Genomic DNA, 22780 nt, shown 5'->3' with positions numbered 1-22780 from the left:
TTATGGCTGTTTAGGAGACTAAGAATTACTCTAATCACAAACAGACTTAATTCCAGACTTGTGGACTTGATGTTATGGAAGCTAACCAACTATTGATACCGAGTGTTTAAGTTGTATTAATGTTGACAGAGAGCCCTGGTGTGGCCTGGTGGATCAATCGTTTATCCTGTAACTCATCACTTTTCTGGAAGTGTGGAAGACTTTGGGGTCATTAAAGGGTAATGAAACGGTTTTCATTATAGTACTGCACAAACTAATTCCCTCCGCTGCCATAAAACTGGCACTTTAAATGATTCTCTGTTCATTTCGAAACTCTTTTCCTAACTTTTAAAATAATGAAAGGGAACATTACCTATGGTGTGCACCTGAACGAGTTGTTTGAAAACTGTAACTCAGAGACCAAAGCTCCTTTCCAAAAATCCTTTCATTCCTCAGAGCTGTCAAACTTTCCTCGAGTGAGACACCAACTCGTTGCCCTTTCCTGGATTGGAGCTCCTGTCTGGCCTTTGCTAACCTCCTTGACGCTGCTGGTCCCACTGGAGCGTCCAGCGCTTCAAACACCTGCTACACAGCTGAGCTTTATTCACTCATAGTTTTACCTTTACTGCCACTGAATATTTCCAATCATTTATATGGTAAAGGCGAGCCTGTCCTCCCAGGAAGATCGACGGCAAACAGCACTTCCAAACAACATACCTTAAAGTGACTCTAGTTGTCGTAATAATTATGATGGGATCAAAGGACCAAAGCAGAAAGTCAGGTGACGTTGTTAAAGAGCGAGAAAAAAAAAAGTCTGCGCAGCGAGAAGGTCGAGGTTGTTGGATGGATCAACTAAATGTCAAGACTTTGCCACAGGAGACAAACAAACAGCTAATATTGAGGGTATTTTAAATGATTATTGTACCTTATTGTAACCTTAGCAAAGTAGTTATTATAACCAGAATCATTATCTTTCCCTCGACACATCCAACTGTTTTTACCAAACCATAACCAAAGTTTCAGTGAATGATAACTGTTGACATGTTGGTCTTTTTAGTCATCAGTGTAGCCAAAACCAATAATTTGGTCATTTTAGTTCAACTTCTGGTTGCATCTTATCATTATCTGATGGAAAACACATGTTGAATGATAAAGACTGCAGCTTCTCCGACTCCTCCTGACTGCTCACTCGTGTTTAATTTGGAGGCCTTGGAGGTCTGTGGAGCATTACTGTTGTTTTAAATTGAAGACGAGTTGTGAAGAAGCTTTAAAATCGTGTACAGTAGTACACAGTGATAAGCAGGATTTGTATCTCCCACAATCAAATGCGAGGCCAGATGGTAAACTGCATCAAGAAGGTCTGAATGAATGTCAAGAATGAATGTCAGCACCAACTCTGAGCCATAAATGTCAACCTGCTGGTAGCTTTACTGGAGAGAGCCAGAGGATCACCAAAGTCGCTGAAATTCATCCTCTGGGCATCACGAATGTCTGCTGTCGTTCATGACGTCCAACAGTTGATGAGGTATTTCTGGAAGTTGTGGAAAGACAAAGAAGCGTCCCACATCACATAACTCATCTGCTTCAATTCAGCCAAATATATTTAGAAGTTCTTAAGAGGAGGCAAAGCATGGAGGAGGTGGTAATTACAGGAGCCTTAAGTACAATTATAAATTCATAAAACTAATGTTGTTTTCACTGCTCATGTAAATAACAAAGTGTGAATGAAGCAGAAAGTACAGTGGGTGCTATGTTGGTACCAACAACACAACGCGAGGCCTTTTGAAGCCCACACACTTCTTTTTTGATGTTTTGGTTGTTGAAATGTTTTCATCCTGACAACATGTCATCAATCCAGGAAATGAGAGTCCCTTGGCATTTTGAAAGGACAAAGGATGAGCTCATGCCATAAATAGTTTCAGTTCACTACTCAGCATCGCAGAGCTTCAATAACATAGTAGCCTTTGAGTTTAAAGAAGCAGGGGAAAGGTTGCTAATCATGAAAAACCCTTGACTGTCCATCCAGAGCTGTTCTATTAATTCTAGATACAGATTATTTTGAACTTTAAGTCTTGCACAGACTGCATTGCTGTAAAACTGAACGTAGATATTTAAATCAGTTTCTCCCATGTGTGAAAGATGTGGTTCTGGCACGGTCCAGTACTGGCTCATTTCTGGTGTGACACATTTAATTGGTTTTCCAAACAATATGAAATAAACATTCAGCCACTGTAATTTGGCAATATGTGGTTGCTCTGACAGGACAAAAGCAGGTTCTCAAGGCACGCATGGTTGTAGCTAAAAAATAACCGTCACCATTTTTCTGTAAATAGCTCGACGAAAGGCTTTATGTTGCTAAGATGGAAATGCAAATGGGATTCACAAAACTATTTCTGAAGGTGTGGAAGCCTTTTTTGACATTTTATAACCCATGAGCTCTCCTGCTATGTTGCATCTTAAGTCTGTGCAAACTGCCCTATCCTGCACACCGACTGATACTGTGGCAGTCCCCTTCCCATGTGTGTGTGTGTTTGTTGTTGGTTTAAACCCGGAGTGGGGAGTCTTCTGTTCTCTGCTAATATTGCCATCAACTCGCAGCTTTGGACTGTTCTTAGGAGACAACTAAACATTGACGTCTGAATTACATAAACTAGATCTGATAGATATGTTCGTCACAGCCATTTCAAATCTAATCTATTCAGTTTGTTTCATACAGTGTACAGGGCTGAGATGGACTAATGGTACAACGCTTACAACTTAACATGTGCCGCCCACTTGCAAAGAATATAAATATATTGTTTTAGTGCACTTGCATCACGCTACAGTGTTTATATCTCTTTTTTAACACAGAGTTAACACACACACACACACACACACTTTATGCTCTCGATCATGTGTAGGTTTTGTAAGTGAACAGGATATGAGCTCTTAAGCTATGTGAGCAACAGGTGAATGGCACATGGTGAGGGGTCGTTCATTTACAGTGTTGGACCGTATTGATCTACATGTAATCGTAGTTTTGAGTTGTAATTAGTAGCTTGCAAGAGGAACGTCTTAGTGAATCACATCTGTACACCACACATTGAGACAGACACAGAAACATTGATCAAATACAAAACAATGTTGTAAATGTCCATTTATCGTGTGATGATGTCTCTGCTGATTATTACGACTATTATCACGTCACTGACAAGAGCGGCGTGAGATTTCCCATCAGGACTGTTCTTTCAAACGATGAAAGCAGACACTTTCTGGTTCCTTCTCTCCCCAGCGAGCCTCTAGGTGTGCCACTAATTCCCTTCTCTTCCTCTCTCTGTTCTCCTTCTCCATCTTAACAGCTACATTGGGGACCTTGGACTTCAGTTTGCAGTATGACCAGGAGAACAATGCACTGCACTGCACCATTAACAAGGCCAAGGTGAGCCGCCATGATGACCATAATTGTGCCGTTAACTTGCAGCCTCTACGTTTACACCCCAACAGTTTCTTCAAATATTCTTACTTTTACTTTACATGAATTTGTTTTAGTGAACTGAGACAACTTACAAGTCAACTCATGCCCTTTGGTTTTACTGAACATATTAATATGAATTAATCAAATTGCAACACATTCAAAGCAGTCGCTTTATATTTAGCTAAACTGATCCCAAACGAGTTTAACTCATTATTAATTTATTATTGATCGTACAAACATCTGTCACTACCTTGTAACAAGGCGAGAAAAGGCCAATCAATATCAACCAAGTGACCATTTTTTAATATGTTTCAAATGAAATAAGATGACACACTCAGACATGAATATTCTTGCAGCAGCCTTCTCTCGTGTCAACCTACACATCCTGGCAAAAAGGCTGTGGAATAGCAACTTAACACGTCCCACAGCTCTCTCTATGAGAGGGATATTTACATCTATTTTCATCTCACGTTCATTATTTCTAAACCATATTGCTAACAAACACACCAAGAATGTGCATCCAACCTATTGTGTTTCTTAGCCTAAAGCAGAGTTAATCAGGAGGTTTTATACAAACACTGTAATGTGACTCGCTGGTGAATACAGTCAAACATTTAGTATTACTGGGATTGGTGGAGACCAAAACAGAGCTAAAAGGAGCAGTGTTGGGCAATATGTTAAAATATTCAACAAGCAACTGCCAGCCCAACAACCAGTGATTGCCGATATATTCATGCAGGTGTGTGTGTGTGTGTGTGTGTGTGTGTGTGTGTGTGTGTGTGTGTGTGTGTGTGTGTGTGTGTGTGTTTGTGTGTGTGTTTGTGTGTGTGTGTGTGTGTTTGTGTGCATGGATTACTAAATCCCCCTGGCCTTCAAAATGTCACTCAAAGAGATACGTACCAACCAGGAAGAGACTGAAAGTGACCCCCAAAGAAACTACAAAGACACTCAAAATAACTCACACACAATTACAACAAAAAGACACAAAACCAGTCCAGAGACACAAAACCAGTGCAGAGACACAAAACCAGTACAGAGACACAAAACCAGTGCAGAGACACAAAACCACTACAGAGACACAAAACCAGTACAGAGACACAAAACCAGTGCAGAGACACAAAACCAGTACAGAGACACAAAACCAGTACAGAGACACAAAACCAGTGCAGAGACACAAAACCAGTACAGAGACACAAACCAGTGCAGAGACACAAAACCAGTACAGAGACACAAACCACTACAGAGAGACACAAAACCAGTACAGAGACACAAAACCAGTACAGAGACACAAAACCAGTACAGAGACACAAAACCAGTGCAGAGACACAAACCACTACAGAGAGACACAAAACCAGTACAGAGACACAAAACCAGTGCAGAGACACAAAACCAGTACAGAGACACAAACCACTACAGAGAGACACAAAACCAGTACAGAGACACAAAACCAGTGCAGAGACACAAAACCAGTACAGAGACACAAAACCAGTACAGAGACACAGAACCAGTGCAGAGACAGAGACACAAAACCAGTGCAGAGACACAGAACCAGTGCAGAGAGCTGCGTAACAACAAAAAGAGGCTAAACAACTCTAAAGTCTGTGTGTCTGGCTCCTGTGTAGGAGAGGTGTTGGGGCCCTTTGTCTCACAATCCACGGTGTGTGTGTGTGTGTGTGTGTGTGTGTGTGTGTGTGTGTGTGTGTGTGTGTGAGTGTGTGTGTGTGTTGGTGGACCATTCAATTGGCAAATTAAAATGACAGAAAACGCATAAAACAACGATGAGCGATGTGCTCCAATCACCGATATATTCCTCCAGCTGTCCAACCCTAGAACGGAGAATGAATCTCGGACTGACTGTCCTGTAAAATATCAAATCGTGACTCAAGAGAGGTTTATTAAGAATACTGCTGATAAAGGTAACATCAGACCTTTATGTGTAATCTTTATATTTTCTCACTATAGTGAGGAGGCCGTCTGTGAGGTCTTGAAAAGCGCTATATAAATTAAATGTATTATTATTATTATTATTATTATTAATCTGCTCCTGTTTGAAGTGTTAATTTTCCGGTGCTACTGTTTACTTCCTCCAACTATTTTTCTGATCCCTTCAGAGCATAATTTCCATTAGTTTAACAACATGCAGTACTGCTTTGTCTTTTGAACAGAAACACTGTTCTTCTCACTCACTAATTAACTTCAATCAACTCTCTCTCATCTTTCTTTCTCTTCATATTTGATTTGCTGTCAATGCAACTCAACCCTTCCTGCAGATATTTTAAATTCAAACCCTACCATCCCAACGACAACGTAAACTGGAGCTGCCGGTAAACCCTTCTCACAACGTATATATAGCATTCGTTAGTTAGCCAACTAGGAAGCTAGCATGCTAGCATGGAAGCTAAAATGCCGAAAAGCTGTTGTGTGGTTGTGAAACAAATAAACAGAGATTCAAGGCACACATTCACTGTCAGTGTAAATTGCTAAATGATGCCGGTGACAGTTACTACTGATGCAGAGCTAGCTTGAGAGGGAGTATAGCATCACCAGACTGTCTCATCTCAGCTGATCCTACATCAAACAGTTATTAACAGATTGGTTATTAATAGACAACACTTAGCCTGACGATACCTGGTGGTTCAATCCAATATGTATAGATGTTGGGTCATTGATCTACTTGGACAGAGGAAGACTGAAGGGGCATTGGTCCAATCCACCTTAATTACCTCCACCAAGGAGGTCAAGTTTTCAGCTTGGTCTGTCTGTTTGTCTGTCTGTCTGCCTGCCTGCCTGTCTGTCTGCCTGTCTGTCTGTATGTCTGTCTGTCTGCATGTCTGTCTGTCTGTCTGTCTGTCTGTCTGTCTGTCTGCCTGCCTGTCTGTCTGCCTGCCTGTCTGCCTGTCTGCCTGTCTGCCTGTCACACGTCAAATTGTTTGACATCTAATCTGATCTTCGGTTTTCTATCCCACAAAAAAAAGCTTGTGGTTGTCCATCTTTTAACATTTATTTATATATTCCATATAATATATATATATAATATGTTTAAAATGTATTATGAGGTTTTTTGTAATCATTTATTTACTATTGAAAACGTTGGGGTTCTAATTAAATGCTTAATTATTAGTATTATTAATATTAATACTAACATTCAACATGTGTTTGTGATGAAGTTAAATTGCCAAGACATTACAGTTTTTATTTATTTAGGTTTGTAAGAGCTGCAGCGGCCTGTGTTGTATATCATGAGGCTCTAGATCAGAGAAGATTAATGTTGTAGCTGAATCAATACTGCTTACAGGCTTCCGATGGACAACCAGCTTAGCGGTGATAAATTGTTCAATAAATACATAAACAGAATATCCAGCATATTGGAGGACTGCAATAACCCGACCATATCTACATTTTAATAAAAAGCCAATTTTGATCCAATATACAATAAATATGAGTTGTCGTCCTCTCCAATTCCCTCTCCTATGTTTGTTGTGATGAGGTGGTTCTGACGTCAGCAGCTGTAACTCTTTCTGTCTGCCTGATGGAGGAAAGTGGGCATCAGAGGAGCCGGTCTTGGCAGGAGTGTTGGACAGCAGCGCGGGCATCAGGCCATCCTGATTTATGGAGGTTATTTTCTATACTGTCTGCTGGACCTCCACTGCTGCCCAGCCGACCACACAAAACGCTTTTTGCTCGCTCGAATACTGTATATACCCAATTCCATTATTTAATTTGTTTGCTAAATCCCTTATTTCTCTTCTAACCACAGATTGTTTTTATGTTGCTTCTGCTGCCAAAGCTGTAGTATTGTACTGGACTGCGTGTACCTTTACCTGTGGAAAAACAGGAAATGGTTAAACACTAAATTGTGATATCGGTGCCTGCAGAGCTGAGAGGGTGACCGTGTGCAGGGAAGACAGGGTTGTATAGGTATGAAGCAGCGTTCACTCACGTGCTTGTATGTTCACAGCCCTGTTGGCATTTGGTCAGAAAAATAAATGTTGTGCGTTGCAGAAACTGACAAAATATCACCAAACAACATAACTTCAGCAAACAAAAGAGGTTCTAAGAGGGTGCAACAGAACTTACATTAAAAAGAATAATATGTCAAACATGAGGACTAAACTCCATCATGGGCTTAATGAGACACTACACACTACTAAATCTCTGCACAGAGCCAAGCTCAGCAAATCTGGAAAAGAATAAATTGCCGTTTTTGAAATAATGGTTCATTAACTTAACTTACCAATTAAATTATTGAGCACACTCATTCTGATCTGTCCAATTTCTCTCCATTTGGCTAATAGCTAATGACAGAACACCTAACGCCGCACACTAATTTCACTTTCTCTGTTATTATTATTTGAAACTGACGACTTGTTCTGATGCTCTTTCAGGTTTGTTGTAAACGAGCGGTGGACACTATTGGCCTCAGACAAGCTCCACTGAGCGCACGAACACCCAGCTGTTTGTAACAAGCAGTGGGACAACAACTCATGACCCCGGGTTAAGTCTTTGAAAAGATTATCTCTCTGTGCCGTTTCCCAATTGAATGTAAAACAATATCTAAAACCCGATCACCAGACGGAACGATGATATTGGGCGATTCTGCAAAACCCAGAATTATTATTATTAATTTATTGCTCAGTGAAATCATTTATTCCTACAATATGCATGGCTACTACAGAATGTTTAGAAGAGCATCAATGTCAGACTCACGATGGACATTGATGCAGCAGGACCAGATATATTGTCTTTTCTAATCCAAGCATTCTTCTTCTTTGTCAAAAAACTGGCACCTACTGTATATTACCCACAATACAACTCGACCCCCAATCCCCCAGACACTTTAAATGAGAGGTCTTCAACAGGGGGTCCGCGACCCCTAGGGGAAACCAATTTCCACAAATGTAAACATCTTTAAATGCACAATAACATGAATATTGTAGCGAACAGATAAATGGAGGCAGAAGACGATATCTTTCAGTCAGCAACGCACACGTTCAGTATTAAGTGAATAGCTTAGTATTGAATGCACAATAACAGGATAGCTATGTTTATACATGGCACTAGGCCCACTCTAATATAAAAGACCATTGTATACAATATATACAGGAGGGGGTCCCTGCTCCATCTCTCCATCAGTTTGGGGGTCCTTGGTCTGAAAAACATTGACGACTCCTGCTTTAAATTATCTTTTTTATCAATTAAAACGGCGTAGGCTGCCATTGGTGTGCTTTTGACCGTGCTCCCCTAGGACCGAATACATATTATAGATAATGGAATTTAAAAAAAGAACTAATTAAAACAGAAACAGAAAACAATGATAAAGTCATGAACAATTGTAATGATTGAATAAAGCTGTGAGATTTGACAAAAGGTTTACCTTGGTAGGATGAGGGTTTAAGTAAATGTTGTGAAGGTTGGGAAAGATTGTGGTTATGGTAATTACCGGTATTCAGATTGATCACCAGCAGTTTCTTATTGTCCGGAGCAACTATCTCTTGTGGAGTCCCTCAGGGATCCATCCCGGGTCCTTTGCTTTTTCTGTTTTGCTGACGACACTGTTGTCTCTGACTCTAAAAACACAAACAGGAGTCATTTAAAACCCCCACTTGGTTGTCTTGAGGACTTCAAAGGGTGGGAGGAACTTTCTCCAGTGTAATGAGAGCATATACGTACATACTGTACATGTGTCAATGTTTATAGGATTTGCTTACATCGAAGACTGTGGTGCGGATGATCCCATTTGGACAATGTAATACTGAAAGCATGAATAGATTCAGCTTGTTCGACAGTAAGAAACAGACTAAATGTTACCTGCTTTACAGCCTTCAATTAAGCTGCCAATCTGTATTTTCTTTCTTCTCTATGATTACAAATCAAACTATATAACATTTTACACTTTGTGTTTCATTGTATGATTCAAAATGAAGAGATGAGTAATTCACTGTACCTCTCTCATCCTCATTACCGCACACTAAAGTCAAAAAAGCACAACGGCAAGTTGATGTTTTACTTATGTTCCTTTTTCCACTTAACAATTTACATCATTGATGTTCAGAGAAGCAGGTGATTGTGCAATATTTTAATAACGTTCTCATGACTACTGAGAAACCCTGTAAAGAGAGCGAGTGCAGAGGAGCACTTTTAATAATGTAAACACGTAAAGTAAGAATTCTGTTTTTTTACCAACGGCAATCATCTCTGGAATTAATTCGTAAGTGGAAATGAAGGGCTCTGAACCGTTCAATAAGAATGAAGATTGTAGGCCAAATAGCCCATAGACTCTCTTGTTAACATTTAATTAAATCCTTCACCTTGGCATACCAACTGTGTAAGAGGCCAGAAGTATTTGATAATTACCTTTTATTTTGTTATAATGAAAGGTACGCTTACCAGGTAAAACCATTTTTACACCATGAGACAAATTTAAAGAGCGGCGCTTTGTTTGCTAATGTTCTTTATCCTGTAGGGTTATATGTTGTCTTATAGAGCTCTTTACCTCGTCAAGTGAGCTTTGTTTTTCCCCCCACTGACATCCATCCAAGCAAATCACTGCTGGAGGAGAGAAACTGCCGCTTGTTTGATCCAAAGGCATTACAGTGACATCAAACTGTGTTTCAATTAAGCTCGGGGTGTGGGCACAAATGCTGGTGCTACAAGCAATGATGACTATCTTGGCATCTGTCAATCAAATATAACATTATTAAGGACATAGTTACCAGTTAATGGCTATTTACTCATTATGTGAAGTGATTCCATTTAGATAAGTATATTTTAATGAAACATTATTGCTGCTGACAGATGAAGGAATATTCTTCCATTGTGCAGCGAAGAGAAGCTTCAGCTTTACTGCAGTGGCCTCCTGCTTCTTTTCCCTCGCTTTAAATGTGGATCATTTAAAGTGAGAGGACATTCAGTGCGATATTAAAGCAGCCAATTGATAACTCATTTAATATCAAGCTATCTAATATTTAGGTTCATACAGTATAGCAGGTTTCATATACCATCCAACTCTCAAACCAGAGGGGAAAACACAATTCCAAACCTAATCCAAATCCTTTGGCAGTTTTGGTACCTCCGAGTGGTTACCTGAGAGCGTAGCACCGTCGTTATAGCGCTGGCCTGACTGAGTATACAGCTACACGTGTTGTGTGTGAAGTCTTTGTGTCAGTGCATATGACAGCGAACACACTCTCCTGAGTTCCTGCAGCTTTCTTTGCAGGGAAATTGGAGATTTGAGCGAGAATTCTCAATTCCCGCGAAGCTTACGCATCCTGCAGAAGTCTCTCCACTGGGAGCAGTGACATCAACTCTTTATCACTTTCCTTTAAGCAAACCAGCCGATACACCAACATGTAACTGTAATTAATGAATTGCACATTGTATAAAATGCTTGTGACTGACAAAGGTGATCATACTACTGTAAGGCCATCGTCAGTAAAGCAGTACAAATCCAACCTAAGTGAGTAGCCACCATGACATCTGACGAGAACAGTAAACACAAAAGGAAAGGTACTTTTCATCCAAGCGTACTGTGGCATCAAAATCCCCATTACGACAATGCGAGTCTGGATAATGTTGTGAACTTGATGGTGGACGACAGCCTAAGACTTCAGGGTCACACATGAACTTTGGTCGAGCGTGGTGTTAAGTCTAACCTCAGGTTTTACCTCGCTAACGTCATTTCCTCTATATCTGCTGCATCTCCACAGGCTGCTCGCTGCACTAAGTGAATCAAACCACATCCATTGTCATGGCTCACATGACGTTAATAAGTCAATTAAAGCCCCTTGAAATGGGCTTTAATTGATTTAAAAGGGAGTACATGCATGTGGACAGAAATAGCTCAGAGGTAACAACACTTGGACTCAGGATGTGTGTGATCAAACACAGATAAGAAGGGAGTTTGGTCTAAACCTCAGCCTGTGGGGGGCTTCGCTGTCACATAGTAGTTGGTGAGGTTTTATAGAATTGTACAGCATGACTCAGAGCTTTTCTGGATATCACAGTAGGTTGGTACTCAATAATGTCACTAGTTTTCAAGCTACAAGGTAAATGGCATTTTCTTTGTGTCGTATTTGACACACTGCATTTCAAGGTGAAAGAGGATGTTGGGGTGAGACGCGGAGCAGCAGATGACTCATAGTGTGGCTCCTCAGCTGTGCGTGGAAAACAATAATCAAGCCAACTCAACCTCAACACGTGATTTCTGCTGTTCAGCTCATCCTACAAAAAGTGGAGAAAAAGAGAGGGCAGAGAATCAGTCAATAATTAATTGAACAGAAAACGGAGTTATCCAATCTCTGTAATGACGACGAAGCCTCGTTATCATGAATGTGCCAATAAAGATCAAGGCGCAGATCCTCGGCTGTTTGCTGCTCAGTGTCAGCATGAGGCGGCCGCAGGAGAGTCGTGGTGGTGTTCAGAATATTTACCAGCGAATTACAAGACAGACAAAATGTAACGCTGATATGATGTATGCATGAAGCTCCATGTTGTTGTCATCATCTCCAAGAAAAGTAAACAAAAAACGGATCATTTCAATGTGCAAATATGCAACATACTTCGAGAAGGCTGAATGAATCAGAAATATGTTAATAAACCAAGTTATGCGAGTTGCATTACGAGCGTCCAATAAAAGCGTGAAAGTTATGAAGCTAGTTTCATTCCTTGTGTTTGTCGGGAAGATTTACCTGCTGCCACAAACACACATCTCGCCTGATGCAACATAAAATAAGCAATATTGTACCATTTCAGATTTCACAAAACAACAGCCTGCCGCTTTCTTTAGCTCCTCTCACCTCGGCTGAACGACGAACTCTCCGCTTCCTCACGAAATAGCGTTACCATGCGCCTGAAATCATGCAAAATGAGAAAGTGTCTCGTCGTTGAGCTTTGGTTCGACTGCAGGAATCCTCAGAGCTTGTTATGCTTCACCACATCACCACACAGCCATGAAATTATCCAAAGAACATACACTGCAGGGGGCCCCGTCTGGATGAAAAGATGCAGGCCTCCTTCATCTGCCGTTGTTCCAGTTACTTCATAAGTGTGGAAGAATTACAGGCCAATTTACAATCCTACAACTCCGTCTAAACAAGCAAAGACTGATCCGCCGTGTTCAGCACGTCAAAGCAGAGATGCACAATATGGATTTCTTTCAGGATATTTACCGGCTTTTTCACTTCTACTAGTTGTATAGTAGAGTTCATCTAAACTGTATATGTATGTCGTCTTCCTCCTCCACATGTTTGTCTCTCGAGTCTTTCTGCTTCTCTCTCTGTTTATTGCTGGATTGCATTTAAAAGCTGCATTCAGCAGCTACTATACAAAATATACTGCAGTGTGAAGATGCAGCGCTTGTTAAGCCAATGAATGCAATTTGGCTTCGTATAATCGGCAGATTATTTACTGCCTATATTGTCGATCTATATCGTGCTTCACACTCCGCTGCGTCAGCCCTTGGCCCAGACAGAGTAGCACCTTGATAGGACTTCTTCAGGGTTAGTGAACACAGCAGACGCTCTGACTTCCTAAAGAAGGTCATGAGTTCTCACTTCTCACTTCTCACGTGAACACGACGAACGTCTTCCAGGAGAGACTGTGTTTTGTTTACTTCAGATTTCCAACATGGCAAACACGACACGACTCTAATGTCGAATAGTTGATGAGATATTTCCTTCTGGACCGACGGATATTGCCGCGCCTGTAGAGACGTAATCAAAAATGTATTTACAGTTTCAAATCAGTAGCATATAATGTTGTTCTCTGGAGTGTCTGTGGTGCGCTGGATCTCAGAGGACACAAAGGAAGCACATGTTTAAAGCAGATACTTGACAGAGATGATAAAAAACATCCATGTTTTCCAATCCAGCGTGATCAGCAGGCAGCACGCTCGTGTTTACTGTGGTTATCAGAAGTGCACATGATGTCTGATGTTCTGTCACTATATTATTTCACAGACAAGAGTTTTTACAAGTTTCAGCACAAGCCGTATTTTATATCGCTGTGCAGTGCAGTCACACCTCGTCAGCCCACGCATATTAAAGTAAATAGCTGCGTGAAGAGTCTTTTTCTAAGGACAGCTTCTCCCTGCATGGAAGAAAAAAAACATGTTTCCTGCCCTTATCAGTGAATCAGACGCTGTCTCACTATTCAATTGAAGATCCAAGACCTGTTTATTCTGCACCGCCTACACAACAACCTACCTTACACTCCACTGCAGTCTTTCATTCTCTTACTTCTTCAGCAGAATGCCCTTTCATTGGCCGGGACGCCCACTCACTCGTGTGTGGGAGCACACAATAACACGCGCACACACACACACACACACACACACACACACAGTCTCTTAGAGATGTTTCTGCTCTTTTCAATATCCTTGTTGGTATTGGTTTTCGTGGCGCTAAGAAAGGCATAATGAAACAACTTGTCTTCGTTTGTAATGCTGCATTACAGTAAATGGAAGAACGTCTGAGAAATATTTTATTTTTATTGCTCAACTTGTCATGTCAACATTGTGGCTCTAAATATTGATGAAATGTCCAACAGACATTCCCACAAGGCTCAGAACGGATGAAGTGAACGGGTAGTACTGCGGCTGTCATCAGCTTAAAATAATAATTCAACACGTTGGGTAAATATTTATATAAAACACTGAATCAATTCTTAATACCACGGTAAAAGCAATAAATCCCATGTAGCCTACTTCATGAACTTTGCATACTGGTTTTGTTTTCTCTATTAACTATTTCATATTAGCCTACTGTGAATTAATTTGAAGATTACATTTAAACACATTATGATAACGTTTTAATCTACCTTTGCCCAATACTTTTTACTGAATAGGGCTTGAACGCATCACAATGTTAGCTGTTAGCTGTTTGAGCTGTTAGCTGTTAGCTGTTAGCTGTTTGCTGTTAGCTGTTAGCTGTTTGCTGTTAGCTGTTAGCTGTTTGAAGTTAGCTGTTTGAGCTGTTAGCTGTTAGCTGTTTGAGCTGTTAGCTGTTAGCTGTTTGAGCTGTTAGCTGTTTGCTGTTAGCTGTTTGCAGTTAGCTGTTAGCATTATTATTTAACCAAACAGCACTGTACTGCCCACCGGCTGCTAAGATTTATAGATCCAGCACATAACTCTACTTAAAACCAACAATTGTGTACAGATTAAACAAACAAGACAAGTTAAATACTTTAGAGATGTTTTTACATTTGTTCTCTTTAGACACAGCCAAGCTAGCTGTCGCCCCCTGCTTCCAGTCTTTATGCTAAGCTAAGCTAACCAGGTTAATCTTCTCCTCTCACTCTCGGAAAGAAAGTAAATAAGTGTGCCATCCATTTTTACATGTTACATATGTTATTAGTTTCTGGTGTCAGTGTCGTGAACGTGGTGGTGAGTACTACTCAGCATGTAGTGTTAACATGTTGTATGTGTTAAAATGTCAACTTTTGTCTTCATCAGGGGAAGTGTGTGAAGGTTTGTGGGCAGAAACACCTGCTGAAGTTCCTCGTCTGCATTCAAGGCAGCAATTCAAAGCTGTGTCTGTAACTGTTTCTCTTTTTGAATGTTAATTGATTTGCTTTGACTTTAATTTCACATGTTATCTTTCTTTTTCTCCTCCACCTTTACTCTTTTGCATGCTCTCATCGTCTGTGTGTTGCTGCTTTATGTGTGCTGGAAAAACAGCTTCCTATCCCCAGATACAAGAAGGTAAGCCACTGAGATAAACTCCAATCCCAACCAGTCCCTGTTAATCGATACTTATCCACCAACATCCACACCCTGATAGAAACCACCAGCAACCCTCGTCTAACCTCCTCTGAGCTCCCTAATGTTTGAATAAATGTGCAGATCTCCGTCTGTGTTAATCTCTCGCTTCTACACTTATCTGGTGGCACAGTGCTGAACATTGTAAATAATTACTCACAAACACAAGTCGCCTCATTAAAAGCAAATAGTTTAATAACAAATAGTGACATGTCGTGATTGACTTAATGATTCAGGTGAACTCCATCCTCACCTACGAGACGCTGCTACACACATGAACCGTGTCGGTTTGTCATTTATATTTTTGGTGAATCTTTCTCAGTCACATTTAAAATGGTATTTGTTAGCACATCCAGCATCAACCTGCAGGAGAAACCTGATAATAAAAGGTGTTTTGTAATCTGTGCAAAATGAAATACCCTGAATCTGAATTTGTGATAAGAGGCATTAACATAACTTTAGATTCGACAACGTAAGATAGAACTTGATGTATCCAGAGGGGAATCATTGTGCAGCAGCTGCAGTACAAAGGTAGGAGTGCAAATATAACATATCAATAAAAGGTGCCTGTCTTCACTACTTTATTTATTCTTTGGACAGTAGAAGGAAGTCGCAGGTAAGACGATTATAGAAGGAGTAAATACAAACAACAAAAGTAAACAAACAAGCAAAACTCGGCACAAACACCTTCGTTTGGTGACAGGAAGTTGCAGGTGGAGACGCAAAAAAACAGACTTGCACTCGAGGACATTTGCATTAAAGCAGCGTTTGCCTTGAGCATGTCCTCCATGTTTAGCTGCTTCAGCACAAGAAGAAACAACACGACATGCAGCCGTCGTGCACTGACAGCCAGTCACCTCCCAGCGCTTCTTATAAAAACTGTCTGCTGAGTTTCTCCACAAAATCAATGACACGTAATCAATGACATGACTGACTTTGAAACTAACGTGTCCCAGCGTGACCCTGCGACACAACCCCCACCTCCACCACACCTCCAGCCCTCTCCTCCTTAAGCCTCTCGATCATCAACGTTGACATTCATTGGTGATGAATGGGACCCATCTGCCGGTTCTCCATATTGCCTACTTCCATCCCTCCCCGATCGCCTCAAGTCGCCTTGACCCGAGCACCTCCACTGATCCCAGGTGGCCCCTGCAGCATTAACCCCTTCCTCAGCGTGACTGTGTGTCAGCTCCCTCTGGATGAGATCAATGCCCCGGCTCATCCATCCTGTTATCTGCTGCTCCTGAGGATTGATGCTTCCCCCACCTGCCTGTTGCCAAGCCAGTCAGATATGTTAATGAAGACGTATGCCCCGGCTGACAAAGAGGCTGATAGCATCGTGCAACATAAGCACCCGGGAGGGACATGCGGCTCAGAGGAAACACATCAAAACAAAACTATGTCTTCCAAGGCTTCATATAATAAATACACTTTATGGATTCTCTACGAAAAGCAAGCACCATAAACCTGAAATATGGACCTCTGAAGATGAAAGTTGTTTGTGTAGCTGCGCAGTACATGAATCTTAATGTTTCTTTAATCCTCAATTGTAGTTTAATTTACATAATCCACAGATATCATGATGCAATAATAACAATTTGAGTCTTATTTTCATAGTTATAAACATTTCTATCAGTTATGATTACAGAAAAATATTTAATAATTGGATAATAATTTTATAATTCATCTTAGTTTGTATTAGTTTACAACCTGATCGTCTGGTCGTGTTGTTGCCTCATCAGACCTTCTTGTTGAGCCTCAGATCTCAGCATTACATGTTTTGTAATTGTAATAACCAGACTTATCCTATAACCCTATAATAATTATTGTACTGAACTGGATCAAACCTTTTGAACACAGAACAATAGCAGAGAAAACATATTTAGGATTTAATATCCCAGTCCGTCGGTATGAATGCACTTCAGTTACCTCCAACTCTCTGAAGACGCTAATAATTTCACTGCATGTGGCTGTTAGCGCTGATCTTGGATAGATCTTGCGTAGAAAGGAACCTGTTTAACGCCCAAATGTCGGCATTTTACCTCATTTAAATAATTAGCAAAAAGCACAGGAGCAGCGAGACGCGAGTTGCATTTCACCTTTTACTTGCACATCAGCTTATTGTGCAGGTTTAGTGGCTGCAAGAGTCGTGCAATCCTTTTGTGAACCCTCCGCAGAATACACTGTTGTGTCGTGTGATCAGCGTTAATGCGATCTCTCATGTGCAACACTTTTAGTGAAGCGATCACTAAGAAAAGGTCTTTTTATATTTGTACTAAACTGAACGTAATGATTTGTAATCCACCTTTAGTCAGAACTGTCACTCACAGTAATGAAGTTCAGCTTAGTCCTGTAGAAGGATGCAAGTTCTGTGCTTATTGAGTCGAACAGAAAGCGCTTTACATGATATATATTCAAACATCTGTACAGTTGAAACACTGGACTCTTTCTTATTTGAAGTGAATAAAGCTGCATGCTCCCTGCAGTGTTTGAAGACGACTTCAGTGCACATTCTTCCAGCTCCTCTCCGGACACCAGGCGAGCCCACTGCAGCCTCACTGCCTCTGGAAGATGTCAAGGAAGCTCATCATTCCCCAAACAAAGAGAGCTCCACTTAATTTCACAGCATTTAAAGGCTGTCATTCAAGGGAACTGTTATGCATGAATATGTGTGAGATGGGAGGTGTGTGGATACACTGATGCATGTCACCCATCTGCCTTTCTCAGTGGTCATTTCTCTGCAACCCTCGGTAATTATGATCAAGCGAGTATTCACAGTGTGCTCTCGCAATCAGCAGCGTGACGCAGCTGTCCGTTTGTTCCAGCCCCACATAATGTGCCTCCGCTTTAATGACAGCTCAGGTGTTTGCTGGAGGCAACAATGGAGGTAAATGAAGACGGCATCATTGACCTCTCCAATCAGCTCTCATGGTGCCGTCTCAATGACTCTGCTGCGTCGAAAGCCGTCGGAAAGTGCAGCTGAACATCAGCAGGAAATTGAGGAGGAGCATTTAATGAAATGAAAATCAATGAACAAGTGGTTGCAAGGAAAGCTACAATTACAGGAGCTGTGAATATATATATATATATATATATATATATATATATATATATAACCGCATATGCTTCTTGTTTAGTTCACCCGGGCTTCTCCCTGGATGAGGGAGGAGAAAATAAGAAACAAGATTGAGGAGAAAGGGTCACGGCTGGCTTGCAAAGTGAATGTTGAACGAGTTGTTTCACCTCGTTTGCAGACAGCACAGCTCCTCGGCCTCGCGGCTCTTTTTCAGTTGGATGTTAGCGTCTTCTGTCTGCAGACTCGTCTCGATGCTTAGCATTTATAATAAGGCTGCCTTCCTCTCAGGAGGCCCACACAAGTGCGTTCAATGAGAAAGCCTCCACCGTTGTGTTGGAGAGGCTGCGTCAGTGTCAGTGCTGACACATAATCAAATGTTCCACTTTACAAACAGAATATTAATGCTGCAAACTTTCAAAATAAGATATACATTTCCAGAAGTACGCTTCAAGCCTCGGGCTCTTCACGACTTCACGGCCATCAAAATAAATGTCGACAGATATTTTCTTTCATGTCTGACTGTGAAGATGCTTTTTACCACGACTCCCTCTAATAAAGGCCTTTAGTAATGTTTAAATACACATTTAATGATCATAAAAGAAAGATGGGGACAATACGGAGTCACACAATCTGCTACAGTGTGGATACATTTAGATAAATATTTATATATTTCTCAATTTAGCATTTTTACACTAAAATGTGTAAAAAGTCTTTCAAGTCAAGTATTGATGTGTGTGTGTGTGTGTGTGTGTGTGTGTGTGTGTGTGTGTGTGTGTGTGTCTGTCCTCTGACTGCTGAGAGAAGAGTTGATTTCTGCGTCTGCTGATTATTTTACACTCACAGCAATTAAAGCTTAACGAGCTGCGACGGGCGTTTTCTTCCCCAAGTTTTGACTCTCAGGCTTTTGCTGCATGTAGGCAGAAAAGTTGCATCTAATAAATCTAAGTATCAGGTTTCTAACAAGGAAACTGAACATGTCGGGTCAACAATGCAGATTTATAGCATTTCTGTTCTTTGTTATTGTTTTTATACTGATATTATTACAGGAAGTAGCTTTAGCACTAAAACACTGGAATCACTTCATGTTACATTTTGTTCAGTTGTTATTGCATCACAGAGAGGACGCTTGTTTTGTACTGAACAATCAAACAATCTTAAAGTCAATCATAAAATAAATGCATGAAAAGTGGACAGCTTTAAATATTTACAAATGGCATTCACTTCTTTAAACCAAACCAAACCTACACTGTTACAACAACAACTAATTAAAATAAATCTAATTAAAAGATTCATTTTCATTTAAAGCAGATTATTTATTATTTGTTTGTGTTTCTGCCGTCAATTTACTTTTCATGTCCACATAATCTCTTCATTTACACACGCAGACCATTCCTTCCCTTTAGTGCTCCTGATCCTCCAACATCACACACCTGCGCTGTGTGTGCACGTACGCACACACCTGCGCTGTGTTGGCACGTGCACACACCTGCGCTGTGTTAGCACGTGCACACACCTGCGCTGTGTTGGCACGTGCACACACCTGCGCTGTGTTGGCACGTGCACACACCTGGGCTGTGTTGGCACGTGCACACACCTGGGCTGTGTTGGCACGTGCACACACCTCACAACATCAACTTAAAGCAGCTGCACAGTTTGCATTGTGTGAACATCGTCATGGCTCATAAACATCTTACAAATATCTCTTTTGCACAAATGACAGTCATGGACGCGTGAGATGGAGTAAAAGTAGAGAATAATAATATAATAATTAGACGTCGACTAAAGAAATCTGAGCCGACTAATCGATTAAGATTTTGGACCTTTTGTCCAAAGCGACAATAAGTGCAAACAATCGTCAGGATAAAACTCCGAACAGCAAGAATCCTGCAAGAACATCTTTAAACAGGTGAAATCATTTAAGTGCAAATTATTATTATTATTATTATTATTATTATTATTATTATTATGCAAAATAATATCGGGAGTGGTCCAATCTAGCGAAGTGATATCTGCCGACGTGGAGGCATCATCGTCTCTGTGACACGACTAATTCAATTAATAAATTATACTAATTAAAATAAAAAACTCCCAGAGATGTGGTGTGTTTATCCTGCGGTCTCTTCTGTGAGCATGTTTATGAAAACAGTCCCTGAGGAAGAATGTGCTGCAGATCTGGAGCCGCAGTGTTGCATTATCAGAGACACAGTTGAGTGTGTCATTTGGCCGCCAGGAGCTCCTGCTGAGTGCCGGGCTGCGAGCCCGGCTCCTCTATCAGCCTGATATTCGAGCATTTAAGTCATTTTTCATGCAGAAGTGTCAATAAATGCTGTTTTGTTTGTTAGATTTGCTGCTTTTCTCTGTTTTATATCATATTAAAGTGAATATATTTGTGTTTTAGACTAAATAAGACATTTAAAGACTTCAGTTCGGACATTTTTCATTATTTTCTGACATTTTATAAACAAAATATTAATTTGCAGTTTAAATCGATGATGAAAATAATTGCGAGTTGCAGCCCTGAATAACTTTATATTAAGTGTGCTTTTATTGTATATTCATGAATAAATGTCTATATATATATATGTATATATACACAGTGTGACTAGATGTATACATGACAATAATAGGTGATACATGTTAAACAAAGGTTCATTATTCAGAATACGCAGGAATCTTCATATTTGAAGTGAGAGCTGTTTGCTTTTATTATTCCACATGTACAACTATTTTATATTTGTATTATTTTTGCTGTAACCCACAGTGGACAGTGTAGGATTGCACACAGCAGAGGTGGTAAAGATATCAGCGTGTGTGGTCACTCAGACGGATTAATGGAAGAAAAACAAAGTCAACATTTCAACATTAAATTGTAAAACCCTGCGTCTCACCTTCCCGGGTTTATTGTGCCGCCCCTGGGAATCAAGACTGAACATTTTGTGTTCAGCGATGACACGCCGTGAAATAAATCGTAGAAAAGACAATTTCTCGCCTCCGTGGACCAGAGGCCGAGCGGTGCAGACATAAAAACCCTCTTCAGGGGCAACAGCTGTCATTTTATCTGCAGCATTTGAGAGAAAGATTTACAAGCTGAATGTTGAGCCCAGTGTTCTACATGCAGAAGCTCCATGGATGTTTTCTGACTCAATCAGAAACTAAATGCAGCTCAATGTTCATGTTTTATAGAGAAATATTAAAGCATGGCATCTCTTTCTCTGTAAATCTCTCAACACAGAGCATCAAATAAAGTGCACTGAACTAAACCATCAGTGCATTCTGCGGGACAATATTGTTAAAACTGTCTCTTTGATAAAAGAGCTCATTTAAGACGCATGCATTACGAGAGTGGGGCTGAAACTTTATAATAAAACAAATAAAACTGCGAATAACTTTGATAATGCATCAATTGTTCACTTTGTCAAAAGAAAAATGACTTTTTATTGCTTTAAATGTTTTATCTTTTGATTTTGGGGAATTGGTCGCACATAAAATCGTAACATAATCGTATTTCTTTTTGACTATTTATAACATTTTATAGACTAAACAATGAGTTAATTAATCATAACAATAATTAACACATTAACAGATCATTATTATCCTGATTGTAGGATTTTGACCACTTTTATTTATTAATTATATTTTTAATCTTCTATTGTGAGTCTCAGCTTCATGCAAGTTTAATCCTGAATCACTGGACAAACTTTACACATATAGATCATTACTCAAAGGTAGTTCTACGTACAGGTATAATAAACGTAGGTAGTAAAGAGTAATATCAGCATTTACAGAAATAAATGTTGCAAAAATATTTTCTCAGTTGCATCATGGGAAATGTAGGATCCAGTGTTTTTGCACGGCTGCATGTAAACGGGAATATAAATGGAATCTTAAACAGCTTCGTAGGAATAATATCTTTTGTTGGAATAATATAATATAATATTTAATAATATGTTGTGCATGTAAATGTATCCAGTTATTGTTACTATAGCGATACAGTGAGCTTCTAGAAGGATCACATGAATGCTGAATCTTGCAAATTTTCATTCATCTAAATCTACGCTGATGAAAGTGGACAGGTGTGCTCTCACCTGACAGGATGATAGGATAATGGACACCACTGTGTTCACGTGTCTTCACAGTGTCTCCCCTCCCCACACGAGGTCAAACACAGCTGATTAGTCTCCCTGTGTCATACCGGCAGACATTTTGATTGAGGTTTCAACGTCTTCTTTTTATTCCCTCCACATTTCACTCTGTGGAACCGACAGAACCTTCCCTCCTCTTCTCCTCTTCCCTCTTCTTCCCTCCTCTTCCCTCCTCTTGTCCTCTTGTCCTCTTCCCTTCTCTTGTTCTCTTCCCTCTTCTTCCCTCTTCTTCCCTCCTCTTCTCCTCTTCCCTCCTCTTGTCCTCTTGCCTCCTCTTGTCCTCTTGCCTCCTCTTGTCCTCTTCCCTCCTCTTCCCTCTTCTTCCCTCCTCTTGTCCTCTTCCCTCTTCTTCCCTCCTCTTCCCTCCTCTT

The 22780-nt window shown here is 40.4% G+C and overlaps 1 protein-coding gene across 1 annotated transcript in view; it reads left to right on the top strand.

The window, feature by feature from the left end:
- The window catches only part of LOC115004996 (double C2-like domain-containing protein beta), a 49306-nt gene that overhangs the window by 15131 nt on the left and 11395 nt on the right, over positions 1-22780 (top strand). The window contains exon 2 of the mRNA XM_029426763.1: positions 3318-3397. Coding sequence (XP_029282623.1) covers positions 3318-3397 — 80 coding nt within the window. The remainder of the gene's footprint in view (positions 1-3317; positions 3398-22780) is intronic.

Source organism: Cottoperca gobio, unplaced genomic scaffold (genome assembly GCF_900634415.1).
Source record: "Cottoperca gobio unplaced genomic scaffold, fCotGob3.1 fCotGob3_237arrow_ctg1, whole genome shotgun sequence".
Classification (NCBI taxonomy): Eukaryota; Metazoa; Chordata; class Actinopteri; order Perciformes; family Bovichtidae; genus Cottoperca; species Cottoperca gobio.
This window is presented reverse-complemented; position numbering and strand designations above follow the sequence as displayed.